The following is a 21,735-nucleotide window of genomic DNA, read 5'->3' as shown; positions in this document are numbered from 1 at the left end:
AGAAACCCATTTTATTTTAAATATTTGTACTACCTATGGCTGAATTCATACAACGTTTTAGACTAGGGTGAAAGGAGATTAAAACATTTGCTGTTTAGCTTACTGAAACACAGCTTTTGTCTTAGAATGTTGGTTGTGTGCCTCCCTTCGAAGGCCATCTAAGGTGTTATTGGTTTGGGCGAATACAGCAACTGTTCTTTTCTTCTGGTTTCAGGGTTAACCTGTTAGGCGATTCCAGTCCCCAGATCTGAAAACGGGATCTCAGGCAACAAGAATAGGCAATCTGATGCCCTCCGATTCCTCCAAACCCACTAGCCCAGGGGTTGCCAGCCTTTTGGACCTCGGGGACCACCAAACTCATAATTTTAAATCCTGTGGACCAGAGACCCTGGGAAAATTCCCAAGTCTGCAGGAAAATCCCCCCGCCCCAATTTTCCTACTGATTGATCATTCTTTATTTGGGATCACAGGATACCATCTCCAGCTCCGTTCTCGGGGGGAGAGAGAGAGAGAGAGAGACTTTTGGCTTCATGCAAGGAAAGCAGCAGAAGCAGCAGAAGTCTTTCTTTCTCTCCCCCAAACTCTGCCAGAAATGAGTCTTTGTGAAACTTATCGCACCAGCGCAGACTCTTGGAGCAGGATGCCTTGCAGGGTCCCAAAGATTCATTTCTGGCAGAGTTTGGGGCAAAGAAAGACTTGCTGCGTTCCTTGCATCCAGCGAAAAGCAGAAGAAAGAAGCAGAAAGCAGCAGCCCAGTGGCCAGGTGAGGCGCATGGGGTGAGTGGGGCAAATTCCCTCCCTCTGGCCTTTCCCTCCTCCCCTCACTACTTCGTGTTGTTCACAATGCAAGTGGTGTAAGCCTTGTGTTCCCACAGGCCATGTGGGTGGCGCAGCTTTGTGTTTCCGCATAGCCTGGATTAATTGCTTTGGGGGGATGCTTTGGGATGACATTTCTCTGCAGACCACCAAAATTTTCTGGTGGACCTACCAGTGGTCCCTGACCCACTGGTTGGAGACCACTGCACTAGAGGCCCCAGCTCACCTGCTCCAACCCAGCCAGCCTCAGGATCCTGTTGGATCCCTGTCCAAATCCAACCACATGGAGCAAAGTCCTCCAGGGGGCAGCAAATAGGCATGTTTTGACTCCCCAGCAGCAGTGGTGGCCCGAGGGACCCCTGCCTGCGAAGGGAGGGAGTTTCAAGGAATGAGCTTCAGGAGCAGAGACGGGCCTGAGGGAAAACCCAGAGAGATTATTCCATGGGCAAACGGGATCCAATGAGAATGAAACAGGAATATTTATTAAAGGCATTCTTTAGGTGTGTGTTTGGCAAACATACGATATACACGCACACATGTATGTACACTCTTACAGAACTCACTGAGCATCACCAAGCGCTTAAATCAATAAATTAAAAAAAAAAAAAGAAAACTGAGGTTTTATCCCCAGGTAAGAAAAGCCGTGTCCCCAGAGCCCGGATCAGGGCAGGTACCCGGGAAACCAGGAGCAAAAGCCGAGGAGGGGGTCGGGAAGGGGCTTCACCCTCGGGCCTCAAGGCACTCCAGCGTTCTCTCCTCTGGCCGGTGCCCGTCTGCTTGGGCACAGTGGCCAATGCGGGCACTTGGGCTCCCAGCCCCTCGGGCACTGGGCGGGTGGAGGCAGGCAGCAGTCTGGGGGAAGGGGGAGTCACATTCATCCAGGGTGATGTCGGGCACATCGTCAGATTGGCTGTCCGAGCTCTCCAGGTCACTGCGGATGCTCTCGGGCTGTGCCAGAGTGATGTCCCAGGTCTTGCTGGCCGCGCAGTCCTTCTGCTCACAGCTTTGGTGGTTGCATATTTGCTCCTCCTCCTCCTCTTCCTCCTCCTCTTCCTCCTCCTCGTTTTCGGCCATTTGGGTGGGGACATGGAGGGAATCCTCGGTGCTGCTTCCACTAACAAGCTGGTAATGGCTGGGCTTGGTCTCTATGTCCACCTGGATTTCCATGTTGTTGCACTCTCTGTGGGGAAAGGGCACCGTGTGAAGCTCCATGTTACCAACAAGGTTGATAAGTTTTAAGATGATCTTGTCTTATCCTGGGACACGGATGCTACTATGAGGAGAGGCAGGAAGTGAACAGGAGTGAGCGTAGCGCCCACCCACCCCTAATGTGTTACGGGAGCAGTGCAGAGTGACCCCCTCCCTCCATCAAAGCCTCCCAGGGCATGGACAGCTAATTGAGCAAGAACACACACACGGTGGATTCCCCTTCGCCCTGGCACTGTCGCTTTCCAACGGAGGGCAACTCTTTCCATCCTCTATTTGGGGAGCAAACATGTCATGGCCAACCTGCAGTTTCCATTTTTAAACTTCCAATTTATTTATTTCTTTTAATTAAATATAAATGTGGACATTTTTCAAGTAAAAGAATTAAAAATACAGAGGGTCCTTAGTGATGCCCTGCCAATAACTGCCAAAGCACCCCTTTATCTGCTATCCACAAGCACCAGCTGAGGCCTCAAACCAGACCCCTCCCTTTCTTCCCACGCTTGAGTTCTTGGATGCTCTGCATCTTCTGCCCTTTCAGGCATGGGCACCACACGAAGGGGAGGGAGAACCACCCCATGCAACGTTCACTTCCCCTCTGTGCACAGCCCTTCCTACTACCGGAAGTCTTGCCGCTGAATGGCTCGCTCAGATTAATCTATTACTCATAAGATTCTGCTCAAAGGACAGAATAATGAAATATACACCCAGCATGTGAACCACTACATAGTTTAGGAAGCTTTCTCCTATTTTAGTTGACTTGCAGAATTTAGTAATCTTCAACACACACACACACACACACACACACGTTGGAATCCGCATGTGTTTTCTAGCCGAACATAGCAAAAACAATAATGCCCTTTTGACAAAACCAAGCTGTATAAAAGATCTCTCTAAAGAGGACAGATTTTTAGCTCCCTGCACTCCTAGCTGGATCGGCTCACCTGTCCTGGGGATTGTAGGAACTGATGATGGAGCCAGCCATGGCTCGTGTGCTCGCATTATCACTGATGGCTCCGAGGCTGACCGAATCCTTTGGAAAGATCTCTTTCTGCACATCAGCCTGCACTTCAAGCCTGACCGAGAGAAAGGAAGAGGCCTAAGGATGTGTCCCAAACCCACTCAGGTAGAAGGTGGTTCTGATCACGAGAACCACGAGTGGAGACACGCACAAGACCTGAATATCCCATGGCTCAGTTTTAAGGTTCTTTTGTTCACATTATCCATTGGGATGAGCGTAGGCTTTGCTCCTAAGAAGCACCATCCTATCTGTGCCAGCCACCACCCCCCATTTTCCCAGCATGCAGCAGCAGCACTTTTCTCAACATCCCAAAGGCAATTTCTCCACAGTTCTCGCAGTTTTCAGGAGGAGAGTCTGCATTCCACTTGGGGAACAAAGGAAAAATGGTCATAAACATTTGGCTCAAGCCCTGCTCTCCCGCCCCTGGACCAATTCAACGGTAAGCTGCAAATGCCTTCCTGTTCTCAGAAAAATAGCCAATTCATTGCTATTTATGGCCATTCTATCATGGTCTAGTTCAGCTGGACGCCGTACAACAATCCGAGTCATATTTTCACCTATATGTGGTCCCAGATTCCATGGTCCTGAACACATGCATACACGCACACATGCCCTCCCTACATACACACACAGCAGCAGGCGTGAATGTTTACCTGCTGTACTTTCCTTTTCCTCCTAAAAGGACTCCACCACTTAGAGTGCCTCCGGAGAGGGCAGCGAAGCTGGCTGTTTCACTGTAGTTGCCCTGCATGACGCTGAGCCCGTCGGTGGGGCTTCCGCTGGTGCTCAAAACACTCGTCAGCCCTTCAATGCTGCTCTCGCCAATGCTGGGGTTCTTGAGTGCCCTCCAAGCATCTGCCACTAAGCGAGAAGAAGGGGGTGAAGCACAAAATGGAAAGCACCCTTCTAGTGAAAGAGGAGCCCACTGGAATTACGCCCCAAGGAGTAAAATGCTGGCTTTATGTTTGAGGCTGGGGCCCCGGCAGGGAGGGGGGGCTTGGAGCCTGTTTCCTGGCTCGGGGGTTGATGGATTAGATTGGCCCCAGCTGCTGTGTTTTTTTTTATTCTGGTGTTGTTTTCTTTGTTTATTGTAAAGCCTAGTGCCACATAAAAGTGAGATACATAAATCAAGTAAATAAATAAGTACTGGAGAGCTGTAACTGGGCAATATAGAAAGATTTTTGTGGAGGAGCGGTAAACAAAAATGTGGAATATGCTTTACCTGCACAGTAGGAACTCTACTTGTTTTTACAAATGTTTTGTGTAAGAACCACCTCACCCATCCAAAACTGCCCGTAGAGCCCTCCGGTTGTGCCCTCCTTGTTCCCAAATGCCCCCCCCCCCCAAAAAAAAATTATGACCAGAGTAAGCTACTTTTTTACCTGTAATTGGCCCATCATCTTCATCAAACTCAATTTTAACCCCTTTTCCGTTGGCTGTGCTGACACCACAACCTCCTCCTCGACACAAAGAAATGGGGACCACTCCATACACATAGGCCAGCATGATAGGGACACCAATACCTAGGAACAAAGGATGCCTATCAATAAACAGCAAGAATCCTACAGGAAAGAGAAAGCTTTTCAGTCCAAAGTAGTGCATCTCAGCAACTGGTACCAATTGTTCACAAAAGGTATTCAGGTAGGCTGCAATCCAATCTGTCCTATTACAAATGCGTTGCAAATGCGGTGCAAGTACTCTCTTATAGAGTAGCTTGCTATCTTACATGGGAGAGAGGTTTTTTCCTTGTAAATGTGTGTCCATCTCTGCTTTCCCACACAGAGTATCACCAGACTGTCCTAAAGGCCCCTCAGCTTTCTTGCCAGTAGAGATGTGACCATACTGAACTCTGGATACCAATGGTGGGAAATGGTTGGGGTGGAATACCTGCACTGATGGCTACTTGAAAAACAGCAATAATGTGTCCGTCCCCTGTTCCTTTCCTGTGATTCCTCCCTGTCTAAATATGGTACTCCAACTGGCTGTTAGTAGTGATACACTTGAACACGAGGCTTCTTGCCTCCCCAAAGCAACCTGTGGGCCGAGCCCTATTCTCAACCGGGCTGTGTGAGTGGCAGGCTGGCACAGGTGCACGTGCAGCCCCACTCATGCAAGTGGTGGGTACACGCGCCTCCTACCCATCACACAAAACCATCCGTCCCCGCTTCCCCCACCCCCCCACAGGCTGCCAGCCTGGAAAGATTGGAGAACTCTGCCTTAGAAACCCACAGAAACAAGAAAGCTTCAGATAGGACATTCCTCACCATTTATATATGGAGGCAGGATTGCCTTGGTAGTAAGAAACATGATAGATGCTACTATCCTTGGGGGGCTGTTTCCAGACAGACGGTAAACTCTCAATGTATAAAAAAACAAATTTCAGAAAAGACAGTTATGTGATAATGACAGAAAAGTATTTAAAATAACAACAATCCTGGTTAAGGAGAAGGCAGGAAACAACCTTAAAGTAGTTTCTGAGAGGCTAGTCTTGAACAAGAGCAAGAAAAAAGTATGTTAAGTGGTATAATGGATCTTGGCTGTCCAAAGCACATGAAAAGAATGGTTTGGATCAGATTTCAGAGCCTAAAGTCCAAAGCTTCGTATGTCTAAGAACACCACGGCCTCAATGCACTGCAGCCTCACTCACTAAGAAGTAGGATTCCAATGAGGAAAAAAAATCAGAGTCTACAAATAAAATGTAGGACATATCATGTATCAAGCACTGGATCAAAACTGGGTCCCTTTTGCAGCTTAAGACCATCATATTTTCTCTCTGCTCAAAAAATAACCCCCCATCACTTATTAACAGGTTTATTTATGGAATCTCCTGCATTTGGACAGCACTCAACCCACAAATGACAGCTATGTGCTAGGCATGTAGCCGGGACAGAGCCAGCCGGCTCCACCCCACCATTAGCTCAGTTACACAGGAATTGGCGCATTGGTGGTCCCATCTGCCTCCCTTAATCCAGAGAGCTCATTTGATTGTTAAATAATTTTCCATGTTTCTATTTCTTGACATTTTTTTCTATTAATAGATGTTATTTGTTTAACCATTAAAATCTCGGGGGGATGATTCCAGTAACGTTGAAACTTAAATCCAAGAATAATGGTAGAATAAAGGGGAAAAGGTGGTGAGAATGAGAAAAAAAAATATACGTCAGATAACAGCTGCTGCATAAACTGAGGATGAGAAAAAAATATCGAAAAAAGAATGAGTTCAAAAGGCAACATATGGTGTACGAAAACAAGGGTGATTGGCAAGGAAATAAAGGCATAGCATATTTTGTTGGGGTAAATCAATTTTAAGAATTTCGGCTGGCGGAGTCTAGGTGAAGCGCCTTTTTTGCTGTGGCCCCAGCCCTCTGGCGTTATTATTGGGGACAGGAGGCAAGGTCCACCTCCCCGCAGACGCACTCTGGCCTTCCAGAAGAGCCTAAAAACCTGGCACTGCTATAGGGCCTGATGCACTGCGGGTGGCTGATGGTTAGAGAAGATCTCTGGGGGATGCATATTAAGCATCCAGAAGAGCATAAAATCCAGGCTGCCCCTTGGTTTTTAGCGTCTCTATTCAACTTTTCTAATTTTAATTATTTTCCAATATTTTTACCTTTTATTAAATTGTAAGCTGGCCAGAGCCACTCTATGTGAGATGGGTAGCATAGAAATTTAGTAAATAAACTATATTTCATTTTCTTTGCTTATCTCACTTTCAATTTCTTTGGCTTACTTCTTTTTTGCATGCTGCCAAAATGCTAACAGTGCCGTAATTTTTGTGTGTTATACTTATTTAAATAATTATATAAGTTAATATAGTCAAAATAATCTCCCATGGAACAACAAGCAGCTAAAGAAAATCTGCAATGAGTTTTAAGGGGCAAAGGTTTGATTGAAGAAAAGGGCAAATGAACATGGCAAAATTCCTCCTTGGCGCTTTCATTGTCATATTTCTCAAGGCTGCTCTTCAGGTTTGTCTAGATAAGGAGTGGCCGGTCCTAGGCCACGAAGCGCACGCAGTCCCGGAACCTGCTTTTGTTGTTCGAGCAATTACACCATCAGGAAAAACTACTGAGCAACAAACACACACTTGTCCATTTCTTGGCAGTTCTTTCAAATAATCTAGGCCTCTTTTTATTTAGGCTTAATATGCATCCCCCAGCCCTTAATTTACAACACCAAGTTCTGCCCATTTTAGGGGTCACTAGGGCTCTCAAACACTCTCCCTAATATGGCTGTGGAGACATTGCCTGCTCTGTTCTAGACACTGAACACGCTCAGGAACAGCACAGCAGAGCAGGGACCCGCATCTGACACCTAACCCCAAAGGGCAGACAAAAAAGCGGCACTGGAAACAAGGAAAACTCTCAGCAGGGCCAAAGAGAGATACCAAGAAAGGGTGGAGCAGGAACAGGAGATGCTGCAGTTGGGGGAAGAGGCCAAAGGGGTCATGGTTGAGTTCCTACTGAAATCTTACCAAGGAGAAGGTGAGCGTTCTCCAAGGCAAGGTGTATGATTTACCAAAAGAAGTGACAACAGGGGGGACGCTAGAGCCCATACTGGTTTCTTTCCTCAAGCAAATACAGTAGCAATTGCACTCATCCTGTGCAAAATAATGGATGGAAACAAATGAAAGAGAAAAGCAACGTGGAATTAAGGAGAAACTTCTTAACAGTGAGGACAATTAACCAGTGGAACTGCTTCCCTCCAGAAATCGTGGCTGCTCCATCACTGGAGGCTTTTAAGAAGAGACTGGACAACCACCTGTCTGAAATGGGCTGGGTTCTCCTGCTTGAGCAGGGGTTCTGGTCTAGAAGACCTCCAAGGTCCCTTCCAGCTCTATTCTATTCTATTCTAAAACTATTTTGTAGCACTTTAAACATATTCCCTACCAACCAGTGTAATCCCACTATAATTTCTGCCAATTAAACTGAACAGAAGTTATCTGAATTATCCAAAAAATGGGGAAAGCTCAATAGGAAGGCTCCTCTGACTTGGCTAATGGAATTGTCAGAGATGGCCCCTTAAAGAGTCAGACACCCTGACTAGGAATGTAGGCAGAAACATGGTAATTCTTCCAAAAGAAAAATATGAAAAACCTCTTTAAGCTGCACGAAGTCCTGCAATTGCTCTGCAGAACTGCTTCTGAATTTTAAATAGGTTTGTCTGTAACTCAGATCCAGAACTTCTGTGCTGGCTCAGGGATCCCAGCCGCTCTGAAAACAACTGCCAGAGCAAAGCCCAAGCGCCCTAGCACATACGGGAGAAGAGAAATCTATCTTACCAACACTGACTGCAGCAATGACAGGGGATGCAATCACGGACAAGGTTACCCCACCCGTGATTGCTAAATTCCTCTTGTGTTTGGAGGTCTTCTTTCCCTCGTATCTACTGTGAATCTGGTGCGTAAACAATTAAGAATAAAGAAGAATTAAACCTGGAAAAGATTATCAATACAGAGAAGCTGTTTATACACTCCTGAAGAACTGAAGACATGTGCATTATATCTCTAGGAAAAATTAAAAGGTTGAAGTACCCAGAGAAATCAAAATGTCACTATATCGATAGCAGCTCAGTGTGGCAAACAATAGTATCATAAAAGCTTACAGCGATGTTCCTTTTTAATCATTAATTGAATGTATATGGAACTAACAAAGAGCTCATTCCTGCCACAGACATTGAGTTTACTAATGGCACATTTTTCTTGAACATCAAGCTTCCCTATACCTTTAAGGCAAAAGCTGACTGCAATTTTCTTTTTCATTAGATACCCTCTGCGGGGCTTATAAAATGCCCCTTGCCACTCGGCTGATGCTTACCTTCCTCCCAACATAAACAGGGATTCCAATGACCATGGCTGGAATAGCAATGCCAGCAATCAGAGAGATCCCCACGGGGGCACCAATCAACGTTCCCAGTTGCCATAGAATCTTCTTCTTACGGCTCCATGGCTTTTTGCCCCAGAAGGTACAACCAGAAGGACTGCAAGAGATTTCACAGAGAATTCAGGTCTTCAGAATCACACGTAGGGCTACAAGTGTTCTATCAAGTCTATTTTCCCAAGGGCTGGAAGAGTCTCTATATAGGAACCAAGTAGCTCCTCAGTCGGAATTGCTCCCCGTCCCACCCTTGCTGTCTCCCAAAGTTTTAATTTCTGGATGAAAGGATAATTTCTGGATGGTTGCATTGGGATCACTTTGCTGTACAAAGAACAATGCAATGGTGTGATTTCACAGCTGCAGGTTTTGGGAGACAAAAAGGCATAAGCAAATTATCAGCTAGCGAAACAAAACAACAAGGTCTCCAACCAAATTACCTGAGGTAATGTAAATCAGAAATTTCCTTCATACACAGCCAACAGAACTCGCAGCCACATACAGCGCAAGTCATGTGGTTACAGCTGCCATCATTCATTTTGATAATGTAGGCACTGCAGCGGGGACATGGCTTGATGTCATCGGCTGCGAAAGTGAAAAGGAAACCAGTCAGCTTCTTAACTGTGCACATTAAGGAGATTCCAGTAAGGAACCAAAACTTAACCAGCTGTCTTGTTTTAAGAAAGAAGAAGACGACTCCTTGTATCTTTACTTTTTCTGGCCCACCGCTTTCTGAAGAGGGAAGTCCAGCTTACATCATCTGAAAGCACAAAACCCTGAGCTTGATCGTACTGAGGATCAAGCCTTAGTCACTTCAAAGACTGCCCTGTATCTAACACATTATTCCTCCAGGAAGGTTCTGATAAGGCTGCAAAAGAGAACGGCTCAGCAGCGATTCACCTGTGCTCATTAAAGAAAGATCAGAGACATCGACCTCGGTGCAACATCTGTCCTAAAAGTGGCCACAGGGAAAACAGAGCATTTGGCTGCAGGGATACATTTAGCCTGCTATAAGGTGGTTTCTGCCTTTTATACACCATGAGGACACAAAGCTGTACTTGACATACATGTTCAATATGCTAAGTCTTACGGGAAACTCCCATCTTTTTTAAGATTCAGACCAAGAATACTTGGAAATGCGGGTAATCCTCAACTTACAACAGTTCATTTAATGGCCATTCAAAGTTACAACGGCACTAATGACTGTTTTTCACACACACAGGTGTTGCAGCAGCATCCCCAAGGTCACATAATCAAAATTTGGACACTTAGCAACTGACCCAGATTTGACTGATTTGAACTGACCGCCAGGCTGCGGTGTCCCAGGGCCACGTAATCCCCTTTTGCGACCTTTTGATGAGCAACGTCAATGGAGAAGCCAGATTCACTTAACTATGTTTCTAACTTAATAATTGCAGTGATTCACTTAACAAGAGTGGCAAAAAGGTCATAAAATGGAGGGAAATTCACTTAACAAATATTTCACTTAGCAACAGAAATTATTGGTTCAATTATGGTCATAAGTCGAAGACTACATGCAATAGACTGCTGTGGATTTCCCTCCTTTGTAGCTCCATCCAGTGAACCAAATATATTGTGGAGAAGTACATACAATATATTTTGGAGGAAATCTCCATCTAGCCATACATTTATATTGCTGCTATTTATTTATCTTGAGCTCAGGACCGCAGAGGCTGGGAACACGTGGGAGGCCTTCATTGTGTGGGGGATAGGCAGGGGCTAAAATGATGGTGAATGATGAAATGGTCACCCATCTCACCAATATGATCCTGAGAGATTAATAGAAATTAAAATACAGTATGAACAGAGGGCATATTAAAAATATATCTTCTCCCACCTAACTAACCCAAAGTGACTCCCAAACGTCGCTTTCTAATAGGGTGCTGCGCTTGGCTATTCTCCTGGAACCCATGCCTGTGAAAAGAGCCAGATCTTCAAGGCTTTCCAAATGGGGAGCAGAGTTGGGGCCAATCAAACCTTGGGCAGTACAGTTTTCCACAGGGCAGATGCAGCAAGAAAAGGCCCAGTTCCTGAATCCAACACCTAACAACCACACCTAATAGATGGACCGAGAGCAGGCTCCTCCTGCCCAATTTAATAGAACAGGTGGAAACTAGTAATAACTAGAAGGTCTGGATTTTTAAAACATCCTTACTGCCCAGATTCATCCTAATGTGCTCCTCAAAAGCACTGGTAAGAGGCATTCTAGGTAGGTAGGTACACTTTAGCACAATAACGAACGGCGAAGTAAAAAGAAAGGGAGCTTCAAACCAATATTTATTTAAATGTAACAAATAAATTTCTTCCGTGGAATTCAAGATAGCATGTTTGAAGCCATTCGTCAAGAAAAATTATATGCATTAATGAACAACTTTTTTCACAAAAGGTTTTGTTTCCACTCTCATTATATCATGGGAATCTCCTTCAGAAATCTGCCTCTGCCTCTGCTCGCAACTGCCAACCAGGAGAACAAGAAGTGTGGAAATAAAAGCTCAGGAACAGCTAACCTAATGTGGAAGATTATACAGCATCTATAGATGCTGCCCACTGGTGTTGCTGGGGATGCCTGACACCCTCAGCATCTCAGAATCATCTCTCTGATGAGCTTCACAGTAGCAATGACCAAGGAGCTCTCAAATACATACCTGGACCAGACTCTTGTCCGTAACTGAGGCCTGAGGTGTGCTTTGTCCTCACCCGCAGAGTCTGCGCTCTCTGCTGGCGGGCCATGTCGCAGGTTTGGTTGGGGTGCCATATCTGCTTGCAATGATAGCAAAATTCGGTCAGGCAGCCTTCTCGCTCACACGTCAGTTTAGGGCAGCTGGCACATCCATAGGCAATAACAGCGTAACTAAGAAGCAAGGAGAGGGCAGGTCGGTTAAGAAAGAGCAGAATCTTGTGGAGAAGTCACACTATAATACGGGACAAATGTACACCATGCAGTCCATTCCTCAATTCAGTGGTAAGATAGTCTAGCCTAGTCCATCCCGTGTTCTACTGAAGGAAAAGTTCCGTACAGCTCATTTCCTTAATGCCTTAATTATTTAATTATTAAAATGTTATGCAGTCCCTCGCCCCTATAAGGTGACTCTGGACAGCTTATAAGTTATAAAATAAGTAGAAAAATAATCAAAATATTAAAACTAGACAGATTAAGGTTTTAAAAACTATGCTGAAACCAGATTTAAGGGATGGATGGGATGGGGGAAACTGAGTTCTAGTCCCACCTTAGCCATGGAAGTCAGCTAGGTGACTTTGGGCCAGTCACTCTCTCTCAACCCAACTCACTCCAGAAAGTTGTTATTCCATGGAAAATAGGAGGAGGAAAGTTCACCACCTTGAGTTATTTTGTAAAATTAATAAAGCCGGGATACAAGTAAACGTTAATTGGAATTAGGCACTATAAGCATACTGCATTATACCTGTCCTATAGGCCCCACGCTGGTTACTAATACATTTTATTCCATTTAAAGAAGTACTGGTTTTAACCTATAAAGTTTTATATGATTTGACATCAAGGTACCTTCAGGAGTACCTATAATAATTGAACTAGAACCAATAAGAGTACCTTGAACAAAATTATTTGTAGTTCCCTATTACCAAGCAGTTAGAAAAATTGAAGCTACATTTTTTTCAGTAATTGCTTCTGTAATATGGAATAATAATGTCCTTCTCCAAGAAACTAGATTAGCTCTGATGTTATTGCCTATTTAGAAGTAAATTAGGCAGAGCCCTTCTACAGAGCTTTTAAAATTTAATCTATTGAGGGAATGCCATATAATTTTGCCTTTAATTCAACCAATCATATCACCACATTCATCAAACACATATACTGGTTTCTGAAATAGGAATTTAGCGCATTTTTATGCTAAAAATTTAATGTATTTTATGGCTTCACTTCATTATTTATATTTCTATTAAAATATTTATAAGTTGGATGCATTTGTGCATATAGTGAGTTTCCAACTGAGGGATCTATGTAAGCTGATACACTGATAAACCGGTTAGTTTTAGAAGCTGCTATGAGACTACAGTACTGTGGACTTTATTCCCAATAAGGTGTACTATGAAATTGTAAAAACTAGTAAAACCTAATTTGATTTTAACATAATGAGGCAGAAAAAGTATCTCAGCCATTTCAAGAAGGAAGGAATGTATCCTAATTAAAAATGGTTACTTCTTCAATGTATCTTTCAATATCTTTCAATGTGTTGCATTCTGATAGCAGTAGGCATCATGAATTTTACTTATTCGGTTGAAAGAAAAAGTACTGAATCCATCCAGACTCTGAAAAAACATGAAATGCCAGGAAAACCTATTGACCCTTCTGAACGTTGGTGCTGGAGAAGACTCCTGAGAATACTATGGACCGTCGAGAGAACAAGCAGACAGATCTTCAAACGAATAACCCAGAGTTCTCACTCAAGGCACAAATGACCCAGGTTATCTTACTTTGGACACGCTTGCAAGGCCCAGCTCCCTGGTGAAGGCTCTAGTGCTGGGAAAGTGGAAGAAGAGAGGAGAACAACCAGCCCCAAAGTGAATTACCATTGGAAGACCAGAAGGACCAGTCTAGTTGAGAACTAAAACTGACTTGATCGCACATAACCAATCAGTCTCCTAGAGCAGGGGTCTCTAACCGTGGCAACTTTAAGACTTGTGGACTTCAACTCCAAGAGTTGGCCAAGGAATTCTGGAGTTAAGCAGGGCTCCCCAGCCCCCGGGCAGCAGACTACGACCAGTCCGTGGCCTGTCTGGAACATGCCAGTGGAGAGTGAGTGACTGTGCATGCGCTGGATCCAGCTGCATACAGAACCATTCCCACTTCTGGTCTGTGGAAAAATGGTCTTCTATGAAAAACTGGTCCCTGGTGCCAGAAAGGCTGGGGACCTCTATCCTGGGGGCATTAATCTTCAGCTGACACCCTTTAAATGGGACTGCTTGTCTCAGGGAAAAAAAGCAGCCAAGACCATCCTTAAACCACCACTTTAAGGGGCTCAGCTATCCAGCAAAAACATATGGTTCTCAGCCTCCCTCCAACCCCAGCATAACAACTTCTCCATATCACACGAAATCTGTTACACGTGACCTCCTCTGTAAAGTAATTGGAAATCTAAACCCATGCAGAATACAGCCACTTGCTTAGTTCTGGACGGATACTACGCAGACTTAGTAAACCTTCACTGGTTATTAATACATTTCTGAATCTAAATCAGGGTGCTGATTAAAGGTTAAAATGCTTTGTGCCTTATTCGAAGAACTGCTAATACATGTGTGCCCATGCAAGAAGATCGAGACCTCACAGGCTGCACTTTCTTCATTCTTCTGATTGTTAACACTCGTGTAATTCAGACCCTGCTATGGTTTCTCAGACAAAAGAATACAAACATTTCGAGGGTTTATATGACTGATATCCTGTAGGAGTCCAAGCAACTGAAACCTGCCCATAGAATCATTAAAGCTAAGCACCACACAGTGACCTGTCAAGATGTATGGCAGATTGTCAGAAATGAAGGATGGCTTAGAATTTCTAATGCGAAAGAAAGCTTAGCACTAGTAAAAAGCATGAGGGCAAAAGGCAAGTTATTAAATGGAATCCCTTCTGATCTCCAGGAACACTCCCAGCTCAAGTCTGGATGTTGCATCCAGGGAGTTCACAGGCTAGGTAAGCAATTAGGGGAGATCTAAACAATTATAGAAGTATTTCAGAAAAACATTATTCTGTCCTGGAAAAGATTCCCCAAATTGCGTAAGCAGTAGTGACCGCTAATGATATCATAAAATGCCTTTCTCCTCTCTGAGTCAATCCTTGAAACTGCACTAGGAATACAGGGAATTTTTTGGTAGTGTGTCTTTTACGTACCTTGTTTAAATTCAGGATTCTGGTTTTTTAACATATGTATCCCATTCCTCAATAAAATAACATTTTTTAAAAACTGTATTGTGTAAGCAATTGTTTGGAATCCAGACTGGCTTCTGTGCTGCCTTTTCACAAGTCTCATTAATCTCCCAACAGATACAAACCGATTTTGATTATTCAGCAGCACGAATACTCCGAACCTTATCACCAGAATCCCTGTAACAGAATTAATCCCCTTCTAGTCATCTCAGACCATTAAGGTATGAAGGACAACAGCTACCTCACAAGTCTTGCCTTTGAGAATCAGAGTTCAATGTACAGCATGATACATACAGCATACAGTATTGGCAGAGTATTATACGAATGACTTACTTTCTAGTTTTTCAGGAATAAAAAAGGAATTCTTTAAATTGCTCATTCCTTGTCTGTGATCAGACCACCTATATTACCATAAGATTTCAACAGCTAAACACATACATAGCCCAAATTATACATTTCAGTTGTGTCCCTATTCACATCAGTTTCAGACCCATACTGCAGATCCTCAATATGAATGTGTCTTTTTCTTTTTTTGAACAGGTTTTAGAACAGAATGCATAATTGGGACACAAAATACAGTAGTACAGAACAAGCTAAATAATGAATAAAAAGAGAGTATGAGTAAGGTGAGGAGGCACGGATCATTCAGCTCTCAATAGCACTGAAAGACAGCCAGCTTACCAGCTTAAAGCAATATAAGAGCAATTCTGAATATTAACAGGGAACTCTGACTGATGTGCAACCAAAATCACATTTGCTCATATTAGAGAGAAATCAGAAGGCATAAAGGAATTTCAAACTTTGCACAGAAAAGCATGTTCAGAAAACCCCACCCACATGTACGTTCCATTCTCCCATCTAATTTTCTATTCTCTCAGCCCCAGCAGCCAGCATTCCAGAACGATAAAGCAAACTCAATTCTACATATTGCCTTCCTGGATCCCTGCACATATTGGTAAGAGTGGAGGTTGCTTTCCGAATTTGTGTTCCTTCACAAAGTCTTACGTTTTTTCAAGCTTTCTGAATAATCTATACTTCACCACGTTCTGATCTTCTCATTTAACTGTAATAATGCAGATGCTATTTTGGTGCCCTGAATGCTGCCCATATTTCTGGCAGGAAAAGCCCAATAAATAGTAGGCTATAACACAAGCTGACCACAAAGAAAAACCTACTTCGAGATTTGTATGCAGATCTCACTGTGCAGCAGAAGACGGCATTGCCATGGAAACACACTCTTGCCACTAGGTCTGCAAGATACCTTCCCAGGCAGAATAGCTAAGTCTGCCAATTTATGAAGATACTTATAGTAAGGATGGAATGCAGAAGCTGTCATTTCACCCCATACTATACTTCTTGGGATATGTTTACACTGTAATTCAAAGAGAATCTGGTTTCTGAAACTTTGTATAAAATATATAAGCAGAGAAGAAAACCAGATGCATTTTCTGGAACCCAGCAAGAACACAAACAGACCTTAAGACTTCAGACAGCAGATATCTTGACCATGTATTGTCACCTTCACACATAGTTACTCTTCAAATTGTACAAATATAAGCACACACACCACCAGCCTAACTGGCAAACATTGTTCATGGAACTGGCATGCTATTATTATGTTAGGATTGCTGCTGCCACACATTATTCCAAAACTATGACTTAAATATAAGAAGTAATATCTCCATGTATTTTGTACTGCATATGTATAGGTATACTTTGGGCCTGTCACTCTCTGTCAGCCCCAACCATTTCCCAAGGTATTGGCTGAGGTAGGTGATTTATATAGGTATGTTACCTTGAGCTGACCAGGCGAAATAAACATCTGAATGAAGGAACAGGTGCCATTTCTTTAGAGTACATTTCTGCAACTAGTATAAAAAATTTTTTTTACAGTAGTATAGCATAAAATCTATTACCACTGTTAAGTATGAATTTAGTAAAATCCCTCAAATTTGCTAAAAAGGAAACAGTGTTTGGGGATATTTCAACATCAATTTCAGGAACATCCTGAATACAGTTGGTTATGAAATTCCACAGAAAAACTTCAATACTTCAGAAGTATTTAGATAACAAAACTTTTCCAAAAGCGATATAAATTTTGGCTATTGAACCACAATGCTCACAAAACGTGAATATATTTGACAGAAACCTACAGAATCTGAGTTAATAATTTACATTTAGCAATGTATTACAATAATAACTCCTCATGCTTTATATTAAGTTGCATAATTTAAAAGAAACCCCTGAAGAAACCCCAGTTCAAAGAACTTCCTGAATTCTGCATCAGAGAAACTCTAAGGAGGCTGATTTAAAAGAAAACAGAAGTGAAAGCAAAAGTCTCCTTGTTGATTTCATTCGGACAATTTGCCAAGAGTAGGTCATTTCTCATTCTCCAACTGTGTGATTAACCAAATCACAATGACTCACATTCTGGTCTGCTAGCAGTTTCACAGCATTTGTTTGGTGGGAATAAGAGAATTTGTAAGAGACCTTGGAGGTCTTCTAGTCCAACCCCTTGCCCTAACAGGAGAGCCTATACCACTCTGGACAAATGGCTAACTCTGTCATATCTCTTGAGGATATAAGAAAATGTAGGGTAATTTTGGGAAAGACACAGAATTATTTGATATTTTAGAAACATAACTTGCAGAAGAAACCCAATCATAGCTGATTAGTAGGAGTTTTACTTTTGTAAAGAACTCTTGACATAATTTTATGCACTCTACATTTATTTTATATTATTTTTTCTTTCTTTCTTTTTGGTGCTCTAGAGTCAAGTCTTGACCACTACCAATGGCCTAGACAAGTCCCTGCAGTTTACTCAGAATCATTTTTGGAAGTGGTTTGCCCTTGCCTTCTTCCCTGGACCAAGAGAATGGGACCAGCAGAACTGACAAACTAATTTGAGCAAGAGCTGGCTGAAAAGTAATTCTATACAAGGAAGCACTAAGTTTTACATGAGGGGTTGGTGATACGTGGAATCAGAGCCCCCCTTTTCAGATCCCTTCCTTCTAGGGTTATTGCTACAAATCAGTGGCTTCGTGTCCAGCCATTTTGAAGATGGGCAACCAATTCTGTAGATAAATTAAAATTAACTAAGCTTAATGTTAAAAGCAAAGCAGGGAAAAAACATCAAACTCGCCCCAAATATGTACTGACAACTATTTGGCACCTTTACTGTATCCATTGAAATTCTCACTTATTTCCCGCTCCCCAAAAAATTCTTATCCACACCACATAGCCCCTTGAAATCCTCCTAGTCCCGCGATGGCGAACCTATGGCACGCGCGTCGGAAGTGCCACGCAGAGCCATTTTTCTGGGCACGCCTCTTGCTCTTTTGGGTTCCAGCATATGCATGCGCCCTGGCCAGCTGGTCTTCGTGTGCGTGGGAGCACCAGAAACTGGGAGTGCAGCTCCTCAGTGCGCGTGCCAGGAAGTTGAGCTTCCAGTTTCCGGTGTGCACATGCGTACCAAGGATCTGGTCTTCCGGGTTCTGCCATTCCCCCTCCCCCTGCATGCGCAGGTGCTCCCGTTTTGGCACTTGGTGACGAAAAGGTTCACCAACACTGTCCTACTCCATCAATTCCTCTAAGATAGGCTTTGCCGTCCAAGATTATATCACAAAAATATTTGGGATAATGATTAGCACCAGCTACCACCAATTCTCCAACCTTTCTCTTAAAACATTATTCCACACTCAACTTTCTGTTAATGGGATTTATATGTACAGTCCCAGTACTGCCATGTAATTCCCCTAACAACTTAAATCAGAGACACTAGGATGAAGTAATGAGATCTCTGAAGGATTTATCTTACTTCGTCATCTAGCTCAGGGGTGTCCAACTCAAGGCCTGGGGGCTGGATCTGGCCCATGGGGTGCTTAGACCTGGCCCATGGGGCCACCGTGGAAGCAGTGAAGGATCAGACCAGGTGTGTCTGCCAGCAAAAACAGAGCTTGTGGGGGCTGTGCAAGGCCAACCCTGGGCTCCGTTTTTGGTCCCGACAGCCTTCTGCAGCCCTCTGCCTGCGAAAACGGAGGCCTGGGGAGGCCGCACACTCTGTTTTTGCTGGCAGAGGGATGCAGGAAGCCGTCACAGTCAAAAGTGGAGCCTCAATGAGTGACATCAAGCTGGCCATGTCCACCCTTGCCATGCCCCGACCACCCCCACCCCAACCCAGCCCTCTGAGATCAAACATAACCCTGATACGGCCCTCAATGAAACTGAGTTTGACACCCCTGATCTCTGAAGTCACTTGATATACCTATCTTTCCTCCAATTAAACACCATCCAAAGGGAAAAACCAGCTTTACACACACACACAGCACTACATTTCATATATCTAATGATAAAACTTTCAAGTAAATGAAACCCTTTCAAAAATTGTCCTATTTTAAATAGGACTTATTAAAGAGCCTAAAGAATCTCTTCTTAGTGACTGATGCTGGGGAAAGCCACTGAGATCATATACACTGACACATCAGTGCTGGATGACAGTGGCCTGTATACACACCTCAACAACAATTCTGTCAGGCAAAAGTAGCAGCAGCATTAACCACACACAGCCCAGCCCAGCGCTTTAAAGAGCTTAGAACGAAAAACATCAGGAACGAAACAATAACTGCGGTTAACTGTGTGTCCCTTAACGCAACGGTCTCCAACCTTGGCAACTTTTAAGAATTGTGGACTTCCACTTCCAGGAAAGTGGCCGAGGAACTCTGGGAGTTGAAGTCCACAAGTCTTAAAATGGCCAAGGTTGGAGACCCCTGCCTTAACGAGTAGCTACCATTTTTTGGCAGGGAGAGAAAACGAACAGAGTCACAGTAATGAAACTCCTTAGAAACCCTAATTTTCAGTTCAACTTCTAGGCTGGAAAAGCCCCCGAACAGGCTGGCTGGGGAATTGTGGGAGTTGAAGTCCGCCAGGCTTAAGGCGGCCCAGGTTGGAGGCCCCAGAGAATACAAGAGCAGGAGAGGAAGCGGACCGAGACTGTTAGAAGGGCTGCTGCAGGGGACTCACCTGTTGCCCCCCACCCACCCACCCGCCCGCCCGTCCGTCCCGCCGGCAGCCTCACCCGCAGTCCGGGGCCGGGCACCATCGGCAGTCCGGGTCGGCGGCCAGGCAGCGGCGAAGCATGAACTCCTCGTACTTGGCCACCAACTGGGGCGAGTCGCGCAGCAGCAGGCGGATGTCGGCCGGGTTGAGCCGCTCGCTGCACTCGGGGCAGCTGATGTTGACGCGCGACTCGGTGATTTCGATGCGCAGGTACTGCCGGAGGCACGAGCGGCACGAGCGGTGCGGGCAGGAGAGCAGGCGGGGCGCGTTGCCCGCCGGCTGCCGCACCAGGCACAGCGGGCACTCCAGCTCCGACGGCGGGGTGCCCGCTTCCTCCTCGGGGCCCGCCGCCGCCGCCGCCCCGGGCTCGCCCTCGCTCGCCGCCGGGGACGAGAGGGCGGCGGCGGCTCCGGTCGGCGAGGCAGGCGCGGCGGGGGACGGCGGGGCTGGCAGCGCGAGGCCTTCCTCGGACGCCGCCGCCGCCGCCGCCGCCGCCTCGGGCTCCTCCAGCCCCGCCTCAGGCGGCGGCTCCGGCTTGGCTTTGGCGCGGCGGCGGCGGCGGACCCCTGCGCCGGAGGACGAGGCGGCCGAGGCGGCGGCCGAGAAGACGCTCTGGAAGCTCAGGAGGCGGCGGCGGCGACGGCCCCGGCCGCCCCCGGGCCCGGAGCCCCCGCCGCCCCCCTTCGGGCACTTATCCGGCGGCGCGGCGGCGTGGAGGGACGCCGGGCGCGGAGACTCCGAGTCCTTCTCCGAGCCCATCGCGGCGGCGTCTCTCCTGCCCTGAGCGGCAGCGGCACCGCCTCTGAGGGAAAAGGCGAGCCGGGGCAGAGCGGGAGCGGCGCCTGCGCGGAGCGGCCCTCGCTGGAGCTGGCCAACGGGCTCGGCGCCTGCGCAATCAGCGCGGCACCGCCCTCCTCCACGAGCAGGCTACCCGTCTCTCAAGGCGCTCGCCCGGGGAGTGGAGGGGGGCGCGGGAGATTGATCCGTTGGGCGGTTTGCGCATGCGTGTGACGTTGGCCGAAGCGTTTGGCATCTGCCCGTGTCTCTGAGCGGCTTGTGCAGCCGGGAAGGGAGGGGGGAGCGTCGCTGAGTGGGAAAAGGGCGTGGCCAGCGCTTAATCGTTTATCTTTGAGTGTGACCTGTTATGCGTGAAGACGCTCCCTCCCTCCCTGGAGGCTGTTAAGGAGGGGGCCGAAGAGCCGTTTTTCTGAAAGAGGGGGCGGGGTTGGACTAGAAGACCATTATTATCATTAGAGAGGAGTACTCCAAGGTCCTTGACAGAGTTGATGATCCAAACTCTGTCAAGGACCTTGGAATACTCATCTCTAATGACCTAAGTGCTAGAGCCCACTGTAACTACATAGCCAAAAAGGCATTAAGAGTTGTTAACCTAATCCTACGTAGCTTTTTCTATGGTAATATCATACCACTAACTAGGGCATACAAAACATTTGCTATACCAATACTTGAATACAGCTCATCAGTTTGGAACCCGCATTGTGTATCTGATATTAGCACAGTTGAGAGAGTCCAGAAATATTTCACAAGAAGAGTTCTCCACTCCTCTACTCGTTGCAGAATACCTTATGCCACCAGACTTGAAATTCTAGACCTAGAAAATCTTGAACTACGCCGCCTTCGGTCCAATCTAACTATATATATAAAATTATATATTGCAATGTTCTACCGTCAATGAATACTTCAGCTTCAACCATAGCAACACAAGAGCACCCAATAGATACAAACTCAAGGTTAATCGCACCGAACTTGATTCCAGGAAATATGACTTCAGCAACAGAGTGGTCAATGTCTGGAATACTCTACCTGACTCTGTGGTTTCTTCC

The 21,735-nt window shown here is 45.5% G+C and overlaps 1 protein-coding gene across 1 annotated transcript; it reads right to left on the bottom strand.

The window, feature by feature from the left end:
• Positions 1-1,271: 1,271 nt before the first annotated feature.
• RNF19B (ring finger protein 19B) lies at positions 1,272-20,744 on the bottom strand. Its single transcript, XM_026702758.2, has 9 exons — positions 19,911-20,744; positions 11,583-11,788; positions 9,357-9,501; positions 8,860-9,022; positions 8,325-8,439; positions 4,426-4,566; positions 3,697-3,904; positions 2,967-3,098; positions 1,272-1,996 (listed from the first exon to the last, which is right to left on the bottom strand). Exons 1-9 carry the CDS (start codon positions 20,648-20,650, stop codon positions 1,537-1,539), a joined length of 2,310 nt encoding a protein of 769 aa, XP_026558543.2. The 5' UTR covers positions 20,651-20,744; the 3' UTR covers positions 1,272-1,536.
• Positions 20,745-21,735: the final 991 nt, after the last annotated feature.

The sequence above is a fragment of the Pseudonaja textilis genome, chromosome 10, assembly GCF_049901715.1.
Source record: "Pseudonaja textilis isolate UNSWEBS1 chromosome 10, rPseTex1.2, whole genome shotgun sequence".
Classification (NCBI taxonomy): Eukaryota; Metazoa; Chordata; class Lepidosauria; order Squamata; family Elapidae; genus Pseudonaja; species Pseudonaja textilis.
The sequence above is the reverse complement of the archived record's forward strand: the minus strand, read 5'-3'. Positions and strand labels throughout refer to the sequence as shown.